General features: G+C 28.0%; 3 protein-coding genes across 8 annotated transcripts in view; 1 reads left to right on the top strand and 2 right to left on the bottom strand.

Moving 5' to 3' along the window:
- Nucleotides 1-21481, top strand: part of LOC105151827 (uncharacterized) — a 67222-nt gene that overhangs the window by 4708 nt on the left and 41033 nt on the right. The window lies entirely within an intron of this gene.
- LOC105151828 (prestin) lies at nucleotides 595-20306 on the bottom strand. 4 transcript variants are annotated; one of them, XM_087402479.1, is made up of 15 exons: nucleotides 17502-20306; nucleotides 16175-16277; nucleotides 8873-8986; nucleotides 7506-7667; nucleotides 6963-7073; nucleotides 6558-6733; nucleotides 5886-6053; nucleotides 4497-4601; nucleotides 3976-4109; nucleotides 3580-3742; nucleotides 3297-3473; nucleotides 2940-3212; nucleotides 2032-2205; nucleotides 1753-1879; nucleotides 595-1398 (listed from the first exon to the last, which is right to left on the bottom strand). In XM_087402479.1, exons 1-15 carry the CDS (start codon nucleotides 17544-17546, stop codon nucleotides 1226-1228), a joined length of 2205 nt encoding a protein of 734 aa, XP_087258605.1. In that variant the 5' UTR covers nucleotides 17547-20306; the 3' UTR covers nucleotides 595-1225. The 4 variants fall into 4 exon arrangements, with proteins under 4 accessions (XP_087258605.1, XP_011064062.2, XP_087258604.1 ...); XM_011065760.2 differs by having other exon boundaries at nucleotides 16253-16277; XM_087402478.1 differs by lacking the exons at nucleotides 16175-16277; nucleotides 17502-20306 and adding an exon at nucleotides 15200-16102.
- Nucleotides 21423-21481, bottom strand: part of scrt (scratch) — a 28267-nt gene continuing 28208 nt past the window's right edge. For both annotated transcript variants that reach the window (XM_087402482.1, XM_087402483.1), the window contains exon 3: nucleotides 21423-21481. This exon is cut by the window's right edge. The gene's annotated coding sequence lies outside the window, so the exon portion shown is untranslated.

The raw sequence follows: 21481 nt of genomic DNA, 5'->3' as shown, positions 1-21481 counted from the left end.
TCATAAACAATTATTCTTCTCACATTCGACTGTGATTGAGCAATTTCTTACGGCTTAAGATTTAAAACTTAGATTATGTAGAAAGCCCATAAGAATCCACTATGAATACAGATAGAATAGTCAATTATTCTTCTCACATTCGATTCAACTATGATTTGTCCATTTTTTACGATTTAAAACTTTACGACCACTACTTCTGTTGTAGACCTCACGTTAATGTTCTCGTTATTTAGCTTAATTAAATTGTTTCTTTAAAGATAATAATATTGTCATTGATTGCACAGACACGGCGCGAATTTTAAAATAAATTTCATACTGATTACTAACAAGGGTATTCCAAAATTCACTGTCAGTGCTGAAAATGTATAGTATACGTGACATAGACTGTAGATTTCAAATCATAGTTTTTATCCGAAAAAAATATAGTTTATATCCGGCCAATTAACGTCATAGCAATTAACATTTTTTATATAATCTCTTTTAGCTTATAAACTTTTATCTAAATTCTTACTTGTTTTAAGTTTATTTATCGTATGTAATTATATATATATTTTTGATTAATCTTTTTTATTTTTTTAATTTCTAAAATCATGATTTATTTTATTTTTTATTTTTCGTTTATTATCATATAAGCTTCTAATATAAATTATATTCTTGTATTGTCATTCTCTCAAAAAAAAAAAATCTGTTGTATATTACTTTGTTCTTATAAAAAGCGGGTGATGAATTATGAAAAAAATGTTTTATTTTAACATATTTTGCTAGAAAAAAAATGTGCAACTTTGTTCATCATGCTATGAATTTCCTACTTAATTATTTTCGTAATTCAACAAAATTATTTTCAGAATCTGTATCTATTTAAATTTCCAAAATTTTAGATACTTCACTAAAATCATTCTTATCTTAATAAGAATTTAAAAAAGTATTATTCCGATAAAATTTGTTATTTCGATCACTTAATTGAACTACTTAATACGATTGTATTGTAACGCCTGTAGATGGGAAGTTTCGCTAAATCATTGCAAATACGACATTAATATTCATAAATGATGGAACGACCGTCATAGCATATATACATAACATCGAATATTATCGCCTTAAATGAGTAAGCTAAATTGCGAAGTAGGTAAATAATCGTGATAAGATGTGTAAATATTCGCGGCGTTGGAAGCGTTTGACCGAACGCTTTTTGGTGTCGCATATAAGTGACTTCGTTTCTCGAGTTTCAAAGTCTGCTGATGTAGTTCTCGTCGTGGCTACAAGTGTTCCATGTCGACGGCACTTCACTGTGAGAACGCGCAAAATGTACCGCATCAGCAATAGTAGGGAATATGGCGAAAAAGTGATTCTCGTTATGCTCGACCAGATTAAACTTTCTCAATGTTTCATATACAGGACCTGTAATCAATATATTAATTTTTATTAAAGATTAATTCATCTGTAATCTTTCCTACTGAAGATATTGACATTTCAGTAGATACAGATTTTTATAAGAACAATTGAAATACAAAAATTGTAAGATTAATTTTTATATATTTACAAAATCGTAAAAAAAAATTGTAAAAAAAAATCAATCGTTGAAGAGATGAAAATATTACAATGTAGAGTAAATAACATTATACATAGTAATTAATGACCATTGATTCTATTTTCTGATTACATACTGCATCACGAATTAAATTTACGAGTAGATATTAATTAAGAAAGAAATTATATAAATAAAATTTTATATTAAAGATTAAATATACTTACCGGAACAACCTGCTATATAAACAGATACTTCTACGCCACAATATTCATCAACAATGTTTCGCACTGCATTCGCGCCTGCCAGATCGATATGTGACAATGCAGTAAAATCCAGTACAAGAATACGTAACTATAAAGATCGAATAACGAGACTATAGATGAGATATTAAACAAATGCAATATAATCAATTATCAATTATATCAATTATATTAAATTAATATATCGCAGCGAATATTCTCCTATGCGGATAGTTTCAAAAGTATAAATTGAATATTATTTACCTTTTTAATTTCCTCCACTATGGTACTGTTGTATGTAACTTGTAGTTGCTTTTTAAATTCCTTTTGAGGTACTAGCTCCGCAACCTTATGCACTTCCTCACGAAAGTATTGTTTAGATGCGAAATTCAAACTACCGGAATAGTGGAAGATTTTGATGCCGGGAATCTCTACAGTCTGGAATATTTATTAAATATTTATTTTCTGATTAGAGTTAACAGTAATTTTTATTCTTAATTTGCTATTCTAATGATTTACCAAAAATTCTATATAATTGTGAAATTTAAAAAAATTACTATTTCTAAGAGAATAAATACTTATGATATTGGATGGCGCACAAAATATCATGCCATTTTATTTATTAAAACTATACTTCTGAAGTATCCATTTTTTAATTGTGTGAACACAAATTCTGTACTTCTTCTGTTGTATGACATTACGAATTGAAACTGAGTGAAATAGCGGCCGACGGACGATTGACCTAAAATGTTAAACATAAAGAAATAGCTGTATTGTTTTTCGTGGAAACAGAAATTGTGGTAGAGACTCGTGCAATTATGCCATGTATTATTTGAAGATTTGTGTTGCAAAAATCAAACATAAGAGTGCATCTCCAAAAGATTATAAAGCAAAATAATGTTATATGTAAAATAAATAGTATGATAATTCGTGTGCAACTTTGCATTTCACAAACTAATGCCTTTACCTCCACCCAATTTTGACTCATGATGTCACATCTAACAGAATTTCCATGAAGTAGATACAGAATTTGTTCACATAATTGAAAAATATTTTACAAGTATAATTTTAATGCAATAATTAATGTGACATTTCGTGCGCCGCCCTATGTACATTATAATAGATTAATGAGAAAAAAAAGTTTTTTTTTTTTAATTAAAAATTCTTCGTACTCCTTTGTATCTCTTGGAATCCAAGTAGAGCTCAGTGCCGGGTGCTAAAGCGAGCTTACACGTATAAGGTCGCGTTGCAAGGATAAGTAACCTTCCTATACACAGAAGTATACCGACCAATAATCCATACTCAATATCGAAAAGAATCACGATAATGAACGTGACAATCCAAATGCCGGCATCCATCTTGTCCAATTTCCAGAACTTGATAAATTCATTGACCTTTATCAGCATCCCTTTTAACGCCACCACGATTATACTTGCTAGAACACACTGCGCATCTCACAAGCATCAAATGCATTTTATCATCATCTGACGCTTATATTATAAGATAGAAACGATAAAAAGAATAATTACTCGTGGCAAAGGTTGAAAAAATGGCCCGATCCACAGTAATACGCTCATCAAAATTCCACATGATATCAAACTCGCCAACTGTGTATGTCCACCTACAGTTTGTTGAATCAATGATCTGGATAATGAAGCCGTGATAGGCATGCAGGAGAAAAAAGAGCCTACAAGATTTCCCAGTCCCTGTAAAATTGTATAGAATTGATATATTTTTATAGGTGTATATATTAAGAGCATACAAAGCGATATAAGCGTATTTATTATACATATTTAAAAATATTATATAAACCTGCGCAATCAATTCTTGATTAGAGTCGACTTCATAGCCTTCCTTTTGCGCGAAAATCAATGCCATAGACATTGATATTGTATAAGCAACCATTGTAATCACGAAACTATCTACTAAAACGTTGGGTACAAGTGACAACGGTGGTACAGATGGGACCGGCAGTCTGGAAAATTGAATTAAAAACTTTAATATTACAGTAATTTAAAATTGCTCTATTTTACTTTCACAATTTGTTATAGTTTTATTAAAAACATATTTTCTATATAATGAGTTAACCGAAAATTAATTTAATAAATTCATTTCAACTTAGTTATAGAAAAGTTAATATTTTTATAACAAAACATTTTTTGCAAGCTGTATGAGTTAATCGAATACTAATTTTAATTACACATTTACCCTACTGGTATATCGCCAACTGTTATTACGTTGTAAGTGTCCGCAAGATTCATTTGCATCGATATCAGAGTACCGATTACCACTGCAAACATTTCTATCGGAATTGGAAAGGGGCATAACTTTGAAACTCTTGGCTGAAATCCAGAATATTTCTTTTTAGAAAACGCAGATGTAATTAATTTTATAAATTTTCAAATGGCTTTTTTATATAAAATGTATGAGATCTGTTCTAGAAGTGTCCGACCTCTGCGTATATTTTTGTTCTTGGGCATCTCTCTCTCCCCTCCCCCCTCCTCTCTCTTTTTTCTTTGTTATAGAAAAGAGGCATTCAGTATTTAAGAGGGACCTCAGGAAGGACCTAAGTACAGAATGTCTTTTCCACGAGAGAGAGAGAGAGAGAGAGAGAGAGAGAGAGAGAGAGAGAGAGAAGATACCCAAGGAGAATAATATACGTAGAAGTCGGATACTTTTGACCTCGTTTATTTAAAAAGCATAATTAACCTTAATTTAATATAACAAACCTTAAGAACTTCGTTGTTAAAAATAAGAGCTAAGATAGTGATGCAAGATAATATCACAGCCGTTATGTTGATGTTGTTAATACTATTGAAAATATCTACATAAGTCTGAAAAAGTAAATAAAGAATTAATATAAATCGGAACGAAAAAAATATATATGTATGTAAAAAAATTTAAGTAAATTAAGTAGCTTTACTCAATATGACCCACCTAAACGTTGTAATTTTTTGTTGGCGATAAGTTCAACATTAAAAATCGGTAGTTAGATTAAAAATATATGGGAAATATTTCTGAATAGTAATTGAGATATTTTCAATATTTACATGATTTAAAATTGAATAAAAATTTAACTATTCATGTAACTATCTACAGTTATAAGTAGATCATATTGGGTACTAAATCTATCCAATATTTTCCTTATTTATATTCAAAACAAGTTCACACAAGTTAAATTTAAAAAATTTCATTAAATACAAAAAATTTACTATTTTTATCTTAAAGAGATAATGATATTAAATCTTTACGTAGATAAATTAAATGTGATATTATAAATAAAAATATAGTAAATATATTAAATAAAATGTATTAAATTAATATTTTTAATAAAATAAAATTTTACCACGGCAAAATCTCTCGCGACTAATATCAGAATGGAGCCATGTAAGAAAGAAATACCGATTCGTATTACAAAGTACATGGAAATATTTGGAGAAAACGAATATGAAAGCACTGTTAAGATACGTTATATGCTTACTGGTTTTACGTTTTATATTTGTATTGACACAGAAGTATGCAACAGAGATATGTGACATAAATGTACAAACAGAAAATCGTTAAGTATGTGTACTTTTTTTGTGAAAGTTTAATGCACGCTTAATATCTTGAGTTTATCCTTAAAAAATTAATGCAATGGAACAATATGTTTTGTGCATATATATAATTTTCATTTTGGTTTTATTATATTGCGTATCTCTTTCAGCAATAATAATATAAACAATGTTCAAAAGTATTAAAATTAAAAAATGTAATTTGAAATTATTTTAATCTATATCTTTGTTAATCCTTCTTTGTACCGTCAAAAATAATAAGATATCATAGAGCGCGACGCAAATATTAACCTTGACCTTTTGCAATATATCGCGTAATCTTTACGTACATTACGTAACACCTTCTTGATGCTTAAATTATAATTTGATTGCACGAGGATGTCTACAGGAAGCGTTTACCACAGCAACCTAAATGTTTGGCGTATGCAAACGTTTTGTTTGATGACGGAATAGGAAAAAGAAAGAAAAACAAGGAGTAGTATATCGGAAACGATATATTCTAGAAAAAGAAGAGTCGACTAATATTTGCAGCGCTAAACAAAACTTAATTGTTATTGTACTCACGAGAATAAGCTTGAATGCACCCTTGCGCCGTGGTAGATCGCTCAGTCCAAAGAGATCTCTTATTTGCGATGTAAATACGTGTATTGCCGCTGAAGTCGTGAATCCGCTCACGAGACTGTCCGCGAGGAGAGATGAAATTATACCCAAACGCAGCACGTACATTCCTAACTAGACGAGAGATTTTGAGTGATATCGTGTGAGGTCAAGAGAGCGAAACTGTACTGCACGAATTTGCACTAGCAATTATGGGTATGATAATTAAAATGGACCAACTGATGGAAAATAATAAATACGTAGTTTCTTAAATTAAGCGTGCCTTAAAAACGTTATACGAAAAGAAATTAAAATATGAAATAAAAAGTAAATTAATATAAAAACTGACGCCGAGCGTATTCATGCGGGAAAATTAATCGACTAAAAATAATTTCAAGGAGCACAAACAAATGTATAATGACAAGCAAAAATGTTTACATCTAAAAATAAATGCAATGAAATTGAAATTTAATTGTCTACATATATGAACTTTTTAACGATATTTTATTAAAAAGAAAATAAAAATTATTCAAATAAAAAGTAAAAAAAAATCAGAAAAAGATATGTATTGTAATGAAGAGTATTGTAATCCTCGTAGTAAGCGTCATAACGACGGTGAATTGTATACAATGTAGTTACCTGTATAATGGCAACTGTGAACGTAACTACGGTTGCAACTTCCACAGGCGAATATTGATGGTTTATGTCGGAAATTAAGGTGCCGTTCTCGGCTGACGTGTTATTTGTCGAAACTACAGGACTACTGTATGTCGTAATAACTTTGCCAGTCATCATGCAGACAAGCGCAAACGTACCTTAACAAAAAACGGCAATCCTGCTTAATTATTAGACTTTTTAAATTAAGCGGCAACCAAATGTAATATCTGAATAAAGTTAGTGCAAAATTACGTTAATTTTAACAAATCGTTAGCTTTCTATACAAATTATATTCTCATAATGCATTTGTTTTTTTTTCTTTTGTTATAATACATTACATAATATAATACTTTTCTTAAAAATAAAATCTACGTTTGGCGTGCATACCCATAGAATTATGTCTGGATGTTCCAAGAAAAAAATACACCAAAACCGGAAAGAAAGCCATGTATATACCAATAATAGGCGGAACGTTACCTAATATTGCATATGCCATACCTAAAAAGATATAATATCCATTTATGTATATTATCGATTTTAATATATTTCTAGGGACTAAAATATCGATATTAAATTTTAAATAGGACAATCTCAATATTTTTAACCCATTTTTATACATCATAAATCGTACCATTTATAGAAAATCAATTTTCTGTGTCATGATATGCCTCAAGTTACATTACTCTAATTATAATCTATGAATATGTAATCTATAAAATATCACGTTCTCCAATTAGGTATTTTAGTATTCCGCATCTTCAATCCTAATTTATTCAGCTGAATAAATTCTTTTCTTTCGCTCTTTCCCCTTCTCTCTCTCTCTCTCTCTCTCTCTCTCTCTCTCCCTCCATCTATTTATCTTTTTTCTTTTCTTTTGATTATTATTTAATTTATCACATATTAATGTCCTAAAAATTTAATGCAACATACCTTGTGGAATATGCATTACAGCCACAGTAATTCCAGCAACAATATCTCCTAAGATATTATTCTTCCAATCATATGATGAAAGCCAATCAATTAGAGGTACTGTTTTTTTTAAAAGTGCAACTGGTTTGATATTTTTACATCGTTTCGACATTTCATTGCTAACTGTAAAATCATAAATTTTATACATATGTGTGTACGTAATAATACACATCATACAGAGAATATTAAATAAAAGAGTTTAAGATTTAAAGAAGAGATTATTGTAATCACTGTTTTTATATAAAAAATTTCCAATTAAGAAATTTTTAATAATTGAAATTTTTCATCAGAAATAGAAATGATTTTCTTTTTTAATATTCATTTTTAATAATTTGCTGGCTAATTTTTACAAGAATTCATATAATTATTTTTATATAAATTGATTTTTTAATCATTTTGCACATAAAACTATTATAATTATTATTGAAAAGTAAATATTTGATAAGAGGTATTTCGTGTATATCTGAAATATTTTTTTTTACGCGCGCACGCACACAAACACACACACACACACACACACACACACACACACACACACACACACACATTTCGACATATGAGATACGAAATCTCTTATAAATTATTCATGTACAACTTCTCAAAGAAGGACATTTTCAATGTTTAACCTTGATATTTATATATATATATATATATATATATATATAGAATAACGAAAAAAATTGATTTATGCAAAATGAGGCAAATAGTGTTACTAAAAATTACTGCTATCTCTTAATCTGATTAATTTTTCGATTAGATATTTTTTTCTTTAACTGAACGAGTATTATCTGCATTATTTAAGTATTTTGCTTAAGTAAATTAGATAATAAAAAAATATCTATCACAATATACACATCCTTATCTATCAAAAGTGTCGAAAAAGTAAAAATAAAGCTTTATCTTTTTAATTATATAAAGCAGACTTTAAAAGAAACTTTAACTAATTATGATATTTTATATCATTTAAAGTATATTTGATTTCATTCTTCAAAAATATTGCAATAATAAAATTATACGGATTAATTCCAAGTTTAAGTTTAAATTCTCAGTCTTCTCAAAGAGATTCAACATCGTTTAGTTTTTTTAGAAAAGGGCAGTGGCCTTCAGATAGAATCTTATCTTGTCCAACCGATTTATTAAGTTCATTAACCGGTTCTAGTAGTGACGTAAAATGTTTACAACCAATATTTCGAGCAGATTATCACGTGGAGAAGCGGTCTCCCGTGAAAACACGCGAGAGTCGAAGTAAAAGGCAAATGTGGTGAAAGGAAAATAAGCGATCTGTCCTAAGCGAGCACATACTCGAGCGAATAGATCTCGACACTTACGGATTCTCTTGGGTTTTATGTATTTACACAAGTGATTAAGTTCGTCTTGCTGGTAGACTGGTCGTCTGACCATCAATTCCGGGCCAGTCGTCGACATATCGTCACTCAAATAGTCTGCGAACAAGCAACAATTGGGTGAGATCACACTCTGCGTGCGCGCGTATGTGTACATATGTGCGCGCATTATTACGTATTTTCGTCTAATTCCAATTAATAAATTACTGTGTTTGTTGTTCATCGTCATTAAACGACGTGCCCAATTAAAAAAAATTAATTCCGATTTAACTGAGACATATGTTTTTAGTTAGATAGGGACGTATATGTTTTTAATATGGAATATTTTCTTTCGTAGTACTAAAAGTAAATTGTAAAATTACAATTAAATTTTACAATTAAATAATGAATTCAAAACATGAAATTTTAATATAGACAACTATTAAATAAGGAATACAAAATTTATTATACATATATATGCATAATAGTAGATATAACTAAAAAAATTTCTATCTGGCTAAATAAACAAAACTACAATATCAGAAAAAAAATTATCAGATTAAATTAAAATGATCTCCAAGTTACGTGTAAAATGAAAAACATTTGTTTTTATATGTATGTGCATACGAAAAGAATGAAGGTTTTACTAAAGTATTTTAAAAATTTAGCCAGATACAGATCTGAAAATAATTTTATTGAGCCATCAAAATAATTATGTAGAATGGTCAAACTGGTTACTAGAAACTTTTTGCAGCATTGCTCATCATGTTTGAGATTTTGATGGTACAACAAAATTATTTCCAGATCTGTATCTACTTAAATTTTTATATACTTCAGCAAAAATCGTTCTTTCCTTATACATATTTACACATACTGCGTCCGGTGCTTACATTATCGAAGTATACGTATTTTATCGAAGTGACATAATCATGAAATGTAATTGCCCAAAAAGGTCATGCAAATAGCGAATGCAATTTATTAATCTTAAATTAAATATATAAGTCAATATAATTATATATATAATTCAATATAATTATATATATATCAAGTCAATATAATTATATATATAAAATTCAATATATGATAAGTCAAATTTTCTATCAGGTTAAAGTTGACGTAAGTAAATTTCGTTTACTCAATGTAAACCGAAACAAATATTTTGAAGAGATTAGATTCGCATACCTGGCGTTGCAAAAAAAAATTAATCGAGTAAATGATAATACAATTGAATAATAATTATACATATAATATATAATATTGTGGCTGTTTGATTCAATCATTTAATAAGTTAAATGATTGATAAATATTTGAGGCAACTGTTTTTGGAAAAATTAAATCGTAATGCATAAATTTTATCAAATTCGGTATCATCAACAATAATACTTACTAAATATTTGTAAAGATAAAATTATGTTTAGTTATATTATATCTCAACATTTAGTTGAAAACTTCAGTCAGTATTTGATAGCTATAACTAGACTTTTTTTCAATGTTGAAATAATTAAAAACAAATTTTTTCATGAAATGAATAATTAATATTGATCATTTTTAAAAATATTATTCGGATCAATTTGAAACTTCTTTAAAAAAGGACTATCATTAATAATTTTTACATCAAATATCCCGTATATATTATCTAAAAAAGGCGGATGAATTAAGATTTGGATATAAGTCCGTTTGTTCACGATTAATTTAATAGGCAACATTCTAATTACTGACAATAATAATTGATGCGATCAAATCAGTTGGAGATTAGAATTATTAGTATTTCTATCACAAACTATACCTGTTGACATCGTTAAAATGTCTCTCCCGCGGTATGCTGAAACTTTGCGATTATTCACTGTTCTGTCTACTCGTGATGTCTGTCTCGCGATAAGCGTAAGAACTTCCACGGACTAAGAAGATCTGATAACTAAGCGCATGCTTGTAATGATACTGGTATAGATACTGGTAATTGGACGATATCCTAATTAAATATTTTCAATGCAGATAATTTTAAACAAGTATAATATGCCATTGGATACACACGGTTTACTTTTAAGATTTTTTTATTGGGATTTTTTGTCGACCACTAATTAGTCTTTGCGATAATAGATAAGCGAATTGTGATCGCGGCGAAACAACTGATATTAAATAGAGATACAGTAGGGATAAGTAGAGAGATAAATCACCAAATAATTCTGTATGTACATACACTGATAGAAAACAAAATAGTTTTGATAACTATAAATTGATAACTCTAAAATTTAAGTATCTGCAACTAGTTTTACAAAATAATAAGAATTTAAAATACTGAATAAAAATATTCTAAAAATACTATAAAAATATATTCACATCAACAGAATATTTGGGAACTATTGAAATAGCGACTCAACTCTATAACATAAATATAATTATATAAATTCAATTATACAACATAAATATAATTATATAAACTTCGTGCAAATAAGATATAACAATAACATTTTCTAATTTAGATAAAATATATTTTTGAAATAAAGTATACTGTCATAATAAATAACTAATTAGCCATTATTGAGATAATTAAAAAAAAAATAATTTAAAAACTCATTACTAAAATTGCTCATCCGTGAATAGTACGCGGCATTGCTACCAGAGGAATGCAACACAATTTAATTTTTTCTAACAAGAAAAAATCTATTTAACACATAATAATAAAAGACTAAGCATTGTGAAATTTTACACTGATTTTTCATTATTTTAATGAAATAGTTTCTTGTGAGTATTTTGGGTTCATTGAAGACGAAAATAAAGTTATAAGAATAATAAATAAATTAAATGAACTAAAAAAATATAGTAATATTAATCATTTGTAGTAAATGATTAATTCTATTTTTTAATTCCTAAGAATTACTTATTGTTTTTATTACAACTTATAATACATGATTGAGTTCTCAAATTCCTAGTTGTTAATACGATTTCTTTGTCTAGTTGTAAGTATATATTATAGTAGCGAGAAGGAAGAATATCTGATTAGCTAATCAGAGAATGTCGCAAAACGTTGGCTGAAACTTTATACATGCACAAATTATCCATAGATACATAATTATCTTCTTATTTATTTCTTTATCATAATTGGTTACATTATCAATTGTGCCATAGGACAATATAATACGTAGTTTCAAACTGTCCAACAATTCAAATAATGCGTCCAACAATAAGTTTGTGCAAGAAATTGAAGGATATAGAAAAATTTACTTAATATACATTTTGTTAAATTAAGTAAAAATTTGTAAATTCTAAAATATCGTAAAATTTTCCATTTTATATATTTTACGATATTTTAGAATTTACAAATTTTTAGAAAAGATACAGATTTTCTCATTTTTTTTTTTTTTTTTTTTTTTTTGATACTTCTAGGATTTTGAATTGTATATAAAGAAAACTTTGAACTTTTTCTTAATCGTATAGCAGAAGTTATAATACATTCTACAAATGGACACTTTATTAGAAATCTGACATAGATCATTTGGACCTAAAAGTTGTAGATTCATAAGTTTTTCTAATATTTTAAATTGATTATTCTAGTAAAAAATAGTTTTATTTTTAAAAAACGTATTTCTTTTTATTTTTATTGTAAAATTGAGATGACTGTTGATTCTATTTTATATCGATTGAACAACAGATTGAATAAATAGTAAGTAAGAAATAATGAAATAATATTTTTACGAATATATTTGAGATATTCTTTTTAATTAACATTTTATATTATTTTAGAGAGAGAAAGAGAGAGAGTACTAAGATATTTTATGTAATTTTTATATTCCACTAAAAATGGAAACAAAATAGCATATTGCGGAGCTTGCATTAGCTATTTATAAAACTATATTCTATTTTTTTGGATTAATTATAATTAATCAAAATTTTAGCAATATTTATGTTAACAAATATTATTTATGCCATAACATTATATTTATAATATTATTTTCCTCATATTTTCATTATGTTAACGTATCTCAAAATATTGCAATTTTATTCATTGAAATAATTATATTTTTTGAACTAAACTTTATAGGGGAAAGTGAGGAAATTGTGCGCAATGGATAATTGTGAGCATCCTGATTTAGTATTTCCTTAATAAATAGAGACTCAACCATGGCGAAATTTATAAACTGAAAGTAGTTCTTTTAAGATATAACAATAGATTACATCATTTAAAAAATGTAGTTATAAATAAAGTAATAAAAGTAAAAAAAGTAAATTACGTATTTTAATATAATTTTTGGTGTTCAGAAAATAAGATAGTAAGTCCGTATTTTTATTGTTCATTGAACCTTGCATACCGTACTAAAATATGTCATTATGTGCGTCTTTTAAGCTATTGGTTATTGAGTTAGGTTAAAAAGTCTTTAAGTACTCGTTTTTCTTATCGATTGAGTTCGCGGTGGTAATTTAAAGTTATAGTTTGTTAAAATGCACACAATTATCCGCCTTGCATATATTGTACTACATAACTATTTTTTTGTTTTTTTTTGTTTTGTATTGTTTCAAATATAATTACGAAAAAAAGACGAATAAAGTGATTGAATTAAGACATAAATACAATTTTTCTAATTTTTGTACACATTTTTGTATTAACTTTGGCTTAAAAATATATTTTCTCATTTCCTTATCAATATTCTATGAAATATTTATTTTATTTTTTATTCATTAATTTCCTGCGATTTTTGACTTGCTCATAATTATCCAACCTATGCGCACAATTACTCAATTTGACTTTTCTTTTTTTCTCGTTTTGCCAAATACAACTAAATGAAAAATTGTTCAACGTGAGACTGTATAATGATAGTATAATGAAACTATATAATGATAGTAGTTTATGGCTTCTATTCCCATGCTCCCTCCACTTCCTCTCTCTCTCTCTCTCTCTCTCTCTCTCTTTCTCTCTCTCTCTCTCTCATATCGATTTCATATTCACAAACCACTCCACAGCAATAAATTATGCGTACTTTTATGCACAATTCCTCTATTTTCCCCTCATGGTTTTTTTTTTAATTTATGATATTTTCTCTTCCTAAAATACTTATTTTTATTTTTCGGTTTTTTTTCATAAAAATATAATTTTAAAATAAAACATTCTTTTTTGCACTTTTTTGCAAAACTTTTGCTTACGGTTTTGGTCATAATTTTTAATATTATTGTTGAAACCTTTTTCCGTTTTTTTTTTTACAAATTTAAATTCTATACAGTTTCGAGTTTTGAAAAAAATTTAACTAAAACCCGTTGTGACAGATACAACAAAGAGAAAAAGCATCGGATGTAAATTAAAATCATTTTTTGGAGAGAGAGAGAGAGAGAGAGAACTATAGTTAAGGATTAAATATAATATTGCTAATATATAAAATATTTTACCTGTAATTTTTTTTTGTATAATACAGTTACTGCGATTTTGCTAAAATTCCTTACTTGTAGCAACAAATGGATTTGATTTTCGGATTCAGCGTAACAACTTTATGTTAAAATCACTTTACTAACTTTAAGTTTAGACAATGATTACAAAGGCTTTCATTTCGCAGGCTAGTGTAATCATTGCACACTTGCTGTAACGTATGGTAACTTTCACTATAGTGATATATAAGAAAAGCACAAAATAGCAAGAACAATAATTAAATTAGTAGCTAAATTCCGTTGTATTCACTAGTTGAATAATTACTCGACTATGCGCATGATTTCGCGAACCGCAAGTGTACGCGGCGGTAAACGAGCGCATAATGCAACATGCGGCTCCTTCCCGCAACACGTGCACTAGTCGTATATCTTTCGTGCGATATATAAATTAAAGATTCGTTCACTGCGTGACATGCTGCTCTCTTTGGATCTCTCGTAGCGTGATGTCAGTATGTCACATGTCGTGAGAGAGCAAATCGCGCGGATCGTGAAACACACTGCCAGCCGTTAACACTATATCGCAATCCGGTTACGTCGGCCAATGATAACGAACGAGTTCAGCGTACATTTGTCAATATTACTTAAATCTTTCTCTTCACCATTACGTGCGTGTATTTGAAAGTAGCAATTGATAATGATCGATTAAAATTACATTGTCACATTATGCGTAGGTGTGTGTCATACAATAATTATCGTGGCATCATAAGTGACACTATAAGCTCTGGATAAAATCCGTGAATAATGAATTTAAAAACTTTAAATATTTTTTTATAATATATAAAATTTTTTATAATATATTAAAAGAATATATATTGAAGAACAAAATTCAAATTTTGAAATTGTAGAAGTGTTGCTGAGAATAGTTAGTTTTAGTTTGAATATTTAGTTCTTTATTAATTAATAGATACCTTAGATTAATACCTTATTTCTCAAAAAATGGATTCGCTTGACATGGAAAGCTTTTAATCGTGGTATATCAACTGCAGTTATTTGTGCGCGAGTGTGTTCGTATAAGAAAAGCAAAATAATGTTTCTGTATACTGATCTTTTTTTTTATTCGTTTTTGATTAGAATTGCTCTGTGAATTGATGGCAAAACCAATGGAAAAAGAAGAGAAAAGTGTACGAAAACTATTGCAACTAACACAATAATACGATTATTGATCCAGAGATTTCTTTCACTGACTCGTGTTCATCCGAACGCAACGACTGGATTCTCTCACGTTTTCGTTTTCGCAAGATCGTTTCGATTACGCATTAACAGGTCGACCTTACGCGATAGGCACTGGTCTCAGATTTCTTGGAACACGTCACTCGTTGCCTTCAGAAATTCGACTCCCGAATAGGCGCCACAAAATTCGAAGAGAATTTCGTCGACTGTGTCAGCGATCGTTAATGCTACTGTTCTAATCTACAATGACGAAGGCGTTACCATTGCTCCTCTCGGAACAATAAATATCGGTCAGATTTCTCTTGATCTTGAGAGATCACGAGCAAACACCGATTGCGACAAGAGACAGATAGAGTAGGGATCAGTCAACTTCGTTGAAATAGACATAGTAAACTAGATAATATCATAAATTAATACTCAGTATATTTATGTTTACTAAGATACTTTTGGATTTGTTATTTAGTTGGCTGTGTAATAAGTTATTTCATAAAAACGTTATTTATCTTTTGTCAAATATTTTTTTTTAAAGCTTTCTTAGCATTTTGTTTAACGAAGACAAATTCATTTATGTATCATAATGTAATTTCAATCATATTTTTGTATTTAAATCATAATCAGTACTTAAATATAATGCATTTCTTTGAAAAATATTCTTTCATTGAATGATAAGACATTTATGATATTTAATGCAGGAAGAAGTATTTTTCTTTCTCTTTTTCTGCTTACGAAATATGTTGTAGCGATTAGTTAAAGTGCTAATTTTCTCAATATCCATGTCATGGCAAAATATCAAGCGGAACATACCTTCTCTTGCACTGCTGCATCTTAGCTGAAAGAAAAAGATTTCAATAATGAGAGACAATACTGACAATACTACTTATAACACAAGTATACATACTTGACAATTTTACCAATTTAATATTTATTTAACATATATTTTTTATATTCTTTTAATATTTATGTTCATAAATATTAATGTAATTAGAATAAAGCAAAAATTATATATCAAAATTTTATCTAAATATTTTTCTAAATTTGGAATAGAGATTATCTATCAACATCCTCTTTGTAATAAATTAAACTTGAACGTCTCACATGTACTTGAACTGAATTTTGATCTGATATCATGTTTTATTGGAGATGCAAACGATTAATTTGATAATTATACTCAGATGTTGAAATAACACAAACGAAGACTCTTTGCATGTTTGATCATTATACATAGAGGCAAGCCAAATTTACATATGTACTTAGACTCGTATTCACAACTTAAATTTATAACTGTATGTAACCGTGTAATTCCCATCTTATGATAATATCAAATGCAATTCTTTGCAATAAACAAATATTGTTTAAAATCAGAAGGCCACATTTAATATTGCCTAGAGAGGAATATGCATGACCGCGTAATTCTATTTATCTGTTTTTCTATTAGGGATTCGAATCGGTATGTAATCAACTTATTTTTTCCATTCTATTATAAATAATATGAATTTTATATGCTGTTATAAATTATTTAATTTTAATTTAATTTAATGTAATTTAGTTTATTGCAAAGCTTTGTGAAAGAGACATGTTAACAGAGTAATAGACATAAAATATGATACTATAGATTATAAATATTATACCCTATTAAATAGTAAATTCGAGGAATGAAATGCTATTATAATTTCACTGAATAGAAAATATCTTTTCAAGATAAAGTATAAATCTCACTTTAAAACAAAAAGTTGATTGAAAAATTCCGTTCCGGCGATTGCGTCATAGAGTATTCAACATCGACAATAGTTTAAGCAATATCAATCATTTTAAATTTATTATCGTTGAATATGTAAACATATTTAGATTAAAAACTCACTAAATGATGTTTCTATTTTAAAAGAAGTTTTTTTTTTTCGTTTTGGAATTGAACCGATTGGAAAATAATTTGATTTGAAATTCTGCATAATTATCCGCAAATATATGTAATTACTTGAGAAATATAATACATTTTACACCTTTGGGAGCACTTTCTGAATTTTTTATATCGAATCTCTCGTTTTTTGTTACGTACCAGACTTTCTTCACTGCTTTCGATGTTGTCTCTGGAAATCCCCATTGGGCTATTGTTGTTCAGCTATGCACCACGTACTATTTATAGCGACGAAATGTTGATAGCTTTCTTAACTTTGATAAAAATTATCTTTTTAAGAATTAAATGAAACACCCGCGATCTGCTATTCGATCTCGACTTTTCGAGCGTCAATATGATTTACAACAATCGTCGGGTAGCACTGTCCTACTTGAACTTTCTCGACTGGTAAACATAAATTCTGCTCGTCAATCTGTCCCTGTTCGCACAGACTACGAACAATGATACGAGCGCGTCCGATACATTCATTGAAAAAGATAATTTGAAGCGTAAAAAATATAAGCGGGCGCGATAATTCTTGATTCTCTCACTGACAAATCAGTATTTCGTTCGTAAATATAAATATTCGTCATTTTAAATATTTTTCTGTTTTCCAAACTTAATTACTACATTATAATGATTTTAATGTTTTTAATGATTTTATTATTGTTGTAAAATATAAGGGTAATATATAATAGAAAAAGATATTCTGATAAAAATAAAAAAAATTAATATATAATATATATATAAATGTATAATATAAGTCTCATCAAAATGTTAGAAGATTTAAAACTTAATTTAATTTGCTCTTCTTTTTAACATCCTATATTTGATATTCTATTACTTTGCGCTAAATATGTAAAACGTTTATTGAAAAAATTATTGAGATAAGTAATGTGAGATAATTAAATATATTAATTTATAAAATAATATTTAGATTTTTTTTATATTTAATTAGCAATTGTTATTCGAAATGGTTTATTTGCAGTATGGTAAAGACATGCTATTTGGTAGTCTTTTATCGCGTTTACATATAAACACAGCAGTGCCGACAACAATGCGATTTATTTTGTGTCTACTTGTTTATCATTTTTATCAGCCGTGATAAATTCTATGGCGCCTTCGATGTAAGCGCGTAGTTTGTCTTTCTATGTTGTCAGGAAAACGAAAAGTATGTGTAAGGTCAGGGAATGCCTTTATCTGTATCGAGTAAACTGCATATCATTTTTCGAGGACACGTGCATAATTTTTCAGAATTATATAGAACATAAAATTTATATATAGTTATTTATAATACTATAATAAATTGTATAATAAAGCTTCGCGAACAATGGATCTCAAAGGAATTCTTATTTAGAATCAATTGGTTCATCATTTGCAAACAAAAGAAAAAGTCTAGTCTTGCAACATTTCGTATAAACAACGGATAAATGCTTACATCATAACATTGTAAATCATATGATGATTGCGATGAATGCGCGACATTGGAATTGCGGTGGTATAAAAGATTTCATTCGTCATCGCGTGCATTCAACGATGGCATGTAAATGTAAATGAGCGAAATTTGTCCCGGATCAAGAGGAAAGTTGAAAGAAGCTCAACACGTCCGCATACTTATTCTTGCTATTATTGCATAGGAAGAGTACGGTAGCTTCATAATGAAAGAGCCGATACGTGACCGGTTCTATAGATTTCGCGGAGTCTCTCGAGCTTGAGCCAATAATACGTGCTGGAATATCAGCCATCATGTAACATAGGTATATGCTTGAACATCAAGTCTACTTTGCACCAGTTTTATTTCTTTAAAGCTTTCCTTTGAATAATGCGTATCATAAAATCTGACGTCAGTACGTCAGAAGCAATGATAAACGTGCATATGCATATATTTCCTTTTTTCCATATTTCTGCAATGTATATTAAGACGACCAATTCTTTAAAAAAAGGCAAAGAGGAACATTTTAAAAAATTCAATATTAATTGTCGTAATTAAATTTTAATGGATACTTTTTTAAAATTATTATATAATTATTATTGTAATAATATTATATTATTATATTTGTAAATAACTAATAACACTTAATAATATCACGTGAGATCACAACAAAAATTACGGCAAGAGAAGTTACGAGATCATATTTATTTTTTAAAATTATCCTTTTCTACTGAATGTATTTTATGAATAATATCTGGGTTTTTAAATAAAAAATCAATTCTTCACGTATTAGTTGAAAATCATACACTTATTAATTTCAGTTATTATTTAAAAGATGGACAATTTATAATCATGCTCTTAATTTGAGACAAAATGTGAGATGCGTTGTAAAGTGGAACAAAGAATTAAAATTTGGAATCTGTCTTTCCTAATTTGGAACGATTGATCGCTAAGATGTATATGTTTCATAAATATGTATAGCAAAATACCTGTATTAAAAAAAATGTAGTTCTTCTACATTTTTTAAATCAGTGAATAATTTCCATAATGTAAGTGAGAGCATTAATATTTTATAACTAATAAGCTATTAAAAAATTTTATAAAACAATTTTTTTTTATATTACTTTATAAAAAAACGTAATTCTTTCAATTTACATATTATAAAATAGAATATTTTCAGCATCTAATGTAACAAAGGCATGTTCTTCCTAGATGTAAACAATTATCATTTATTTGATCAACTGCATTCAATTTGTTGAAAAGTATGTTAAAACTTGATATATGATTTTCTATATCTTCTTGCTGTAATTGAAAGTTTCAAACTTTCCAAGAAATGTTGTTTGGTTCCCCAGCAAAGTTAGAAATACAACCTGTTTTCCTCCATGTTACTTATTGGTGTTTGCTACCAACTTTGAATGTGTCCACAAAATCAATTGCAATCTTCTGAAACTTATCTGACTCATCTATGTCTTCCATCACTTTTCACGATCGAGAGACCCTCTGCTTTATAGCAACTTATATTTTATATGTATAATAAAGGAAAATTTATAATTGATACTATGCATTAACAATTTAAAGCAGATTATATATAACGTGAAGATAATAATTATCCTATTTGCATAAAAATATGTCTAATTAAAAAACCGTTAGTATTTTTTTATGTTATGAAATGGAAAACTAGCATATTTATTTTGAGCATACTTAAAATATTTTTAAATCCAAGAATTTTAATTACTAACTTTTTTAGAATGTCGGAATAAGATTTTAAATCTAATCTATTAATTTTATTTTCAGCTACTGCTACAGAAATATCAGAAAATTTTCTTTTATTAGAACACATGTATACATATATGGATATATCATATGTATTTTTATTGTATTATATAAAGAATTAAACTAAATAGTTTATCTTTATATTGTAACTCATTGTTAAATTGTAAATTCATTTACAGTTAATTAGACTTAATTAATAAGTAAAAAACAATGCTTATATCTGTCAAAGCTGGACCTTAAGTGCTTTAAATAATTTCACGTGAATTTATATACTACATTTGTAGTCTCTTGAATTGCACGCTGAATTGGTTTGGATTTCGGACTTGGAAATGCAATCGAATTACTAATGTCATAAATTAAATTGAAGCTATTTTGAATGTACTGAAAATCTGTAAATATTGCGAAAAGTATCTTAATTAATTAACTTAATTAAAATGAAAATTAGTTGTAATTTATTATTAATAAATTTCCTAATATATAGTATATTAATATAAATTAATTGTCTCAAATTTCTCTTGGACTGATTAATAAAACGCAGGAACTATAATGGTAGTAAAACTTAAAAAGTTTTCGGCCTGACATAGAAATGATGTCACAAATATCAAACTGTTATAATCCTAGAATTGTAAAGCAATCAACTTTTGGTTATATCATGACAATATATCCGTTAACATTCCGTTTCTTTAATTGCACTTGCAAAATTCCAGCATGAATTAGATCTAGTAATCTGGTGAAGTACAATACTTGCAGAACCATTTCTGTGCGTCAGGTCTAGAACATTTTGAATTATCCTCGTATATACTTAACAATTTAGATTAACTATTAGGATTGGGGCGATAGGGGCGAAAGGTGTCAAACGAGTGATAAAATGACACGAGTGTGGTTAATACGTCTTTTTCTACGTTTCTATTTATTATGAAAATATAATACAAAACAT

The sequence above is a fragment of the Acromyrmex echinatior genome, chromosome 2, assembly GCF_024713525.1.
Source record: "Acromyrmex echinatior isolate Ae372 chromosome 2, ASM2471352v2, whole genome shotgun sequence".
In the NCBI taxonomy this organism is placed as follows: Eukaryota; Metazoa; Arthropoda; class Insecta; order Hymenoptera; family Formicidae; genus Acromyrmex; species Acromyrmex echinatior.
Note: the sequence above shows the minus strand (reverse complement) of the source record. Positions and strands in the feature narration are given on the sequence as shown.

Coding starts and splice junctions, on each gene's coding strand:
- LOC105151828 (XM_087402479.1), bottom strand. CDS start 17,546: ATGGGGATTTCCAGAGACAACATCGAAAGCAGTGAAGAAAGTCTG. Junction 7,668..8,872: donor CATAAAACCCAAGAGAATCC/GTAAGTGTCGAG, acceptor ATGATTTTACAG/TTAGCAATGAAATGTCGAAA. Junction 1,880..2,031: donor TAGTGGAGGAAATTAAAAAG/GTAAATAATATT, acceptor CGATCTTTATAG/TTACGTATTCTTGTACTGGA.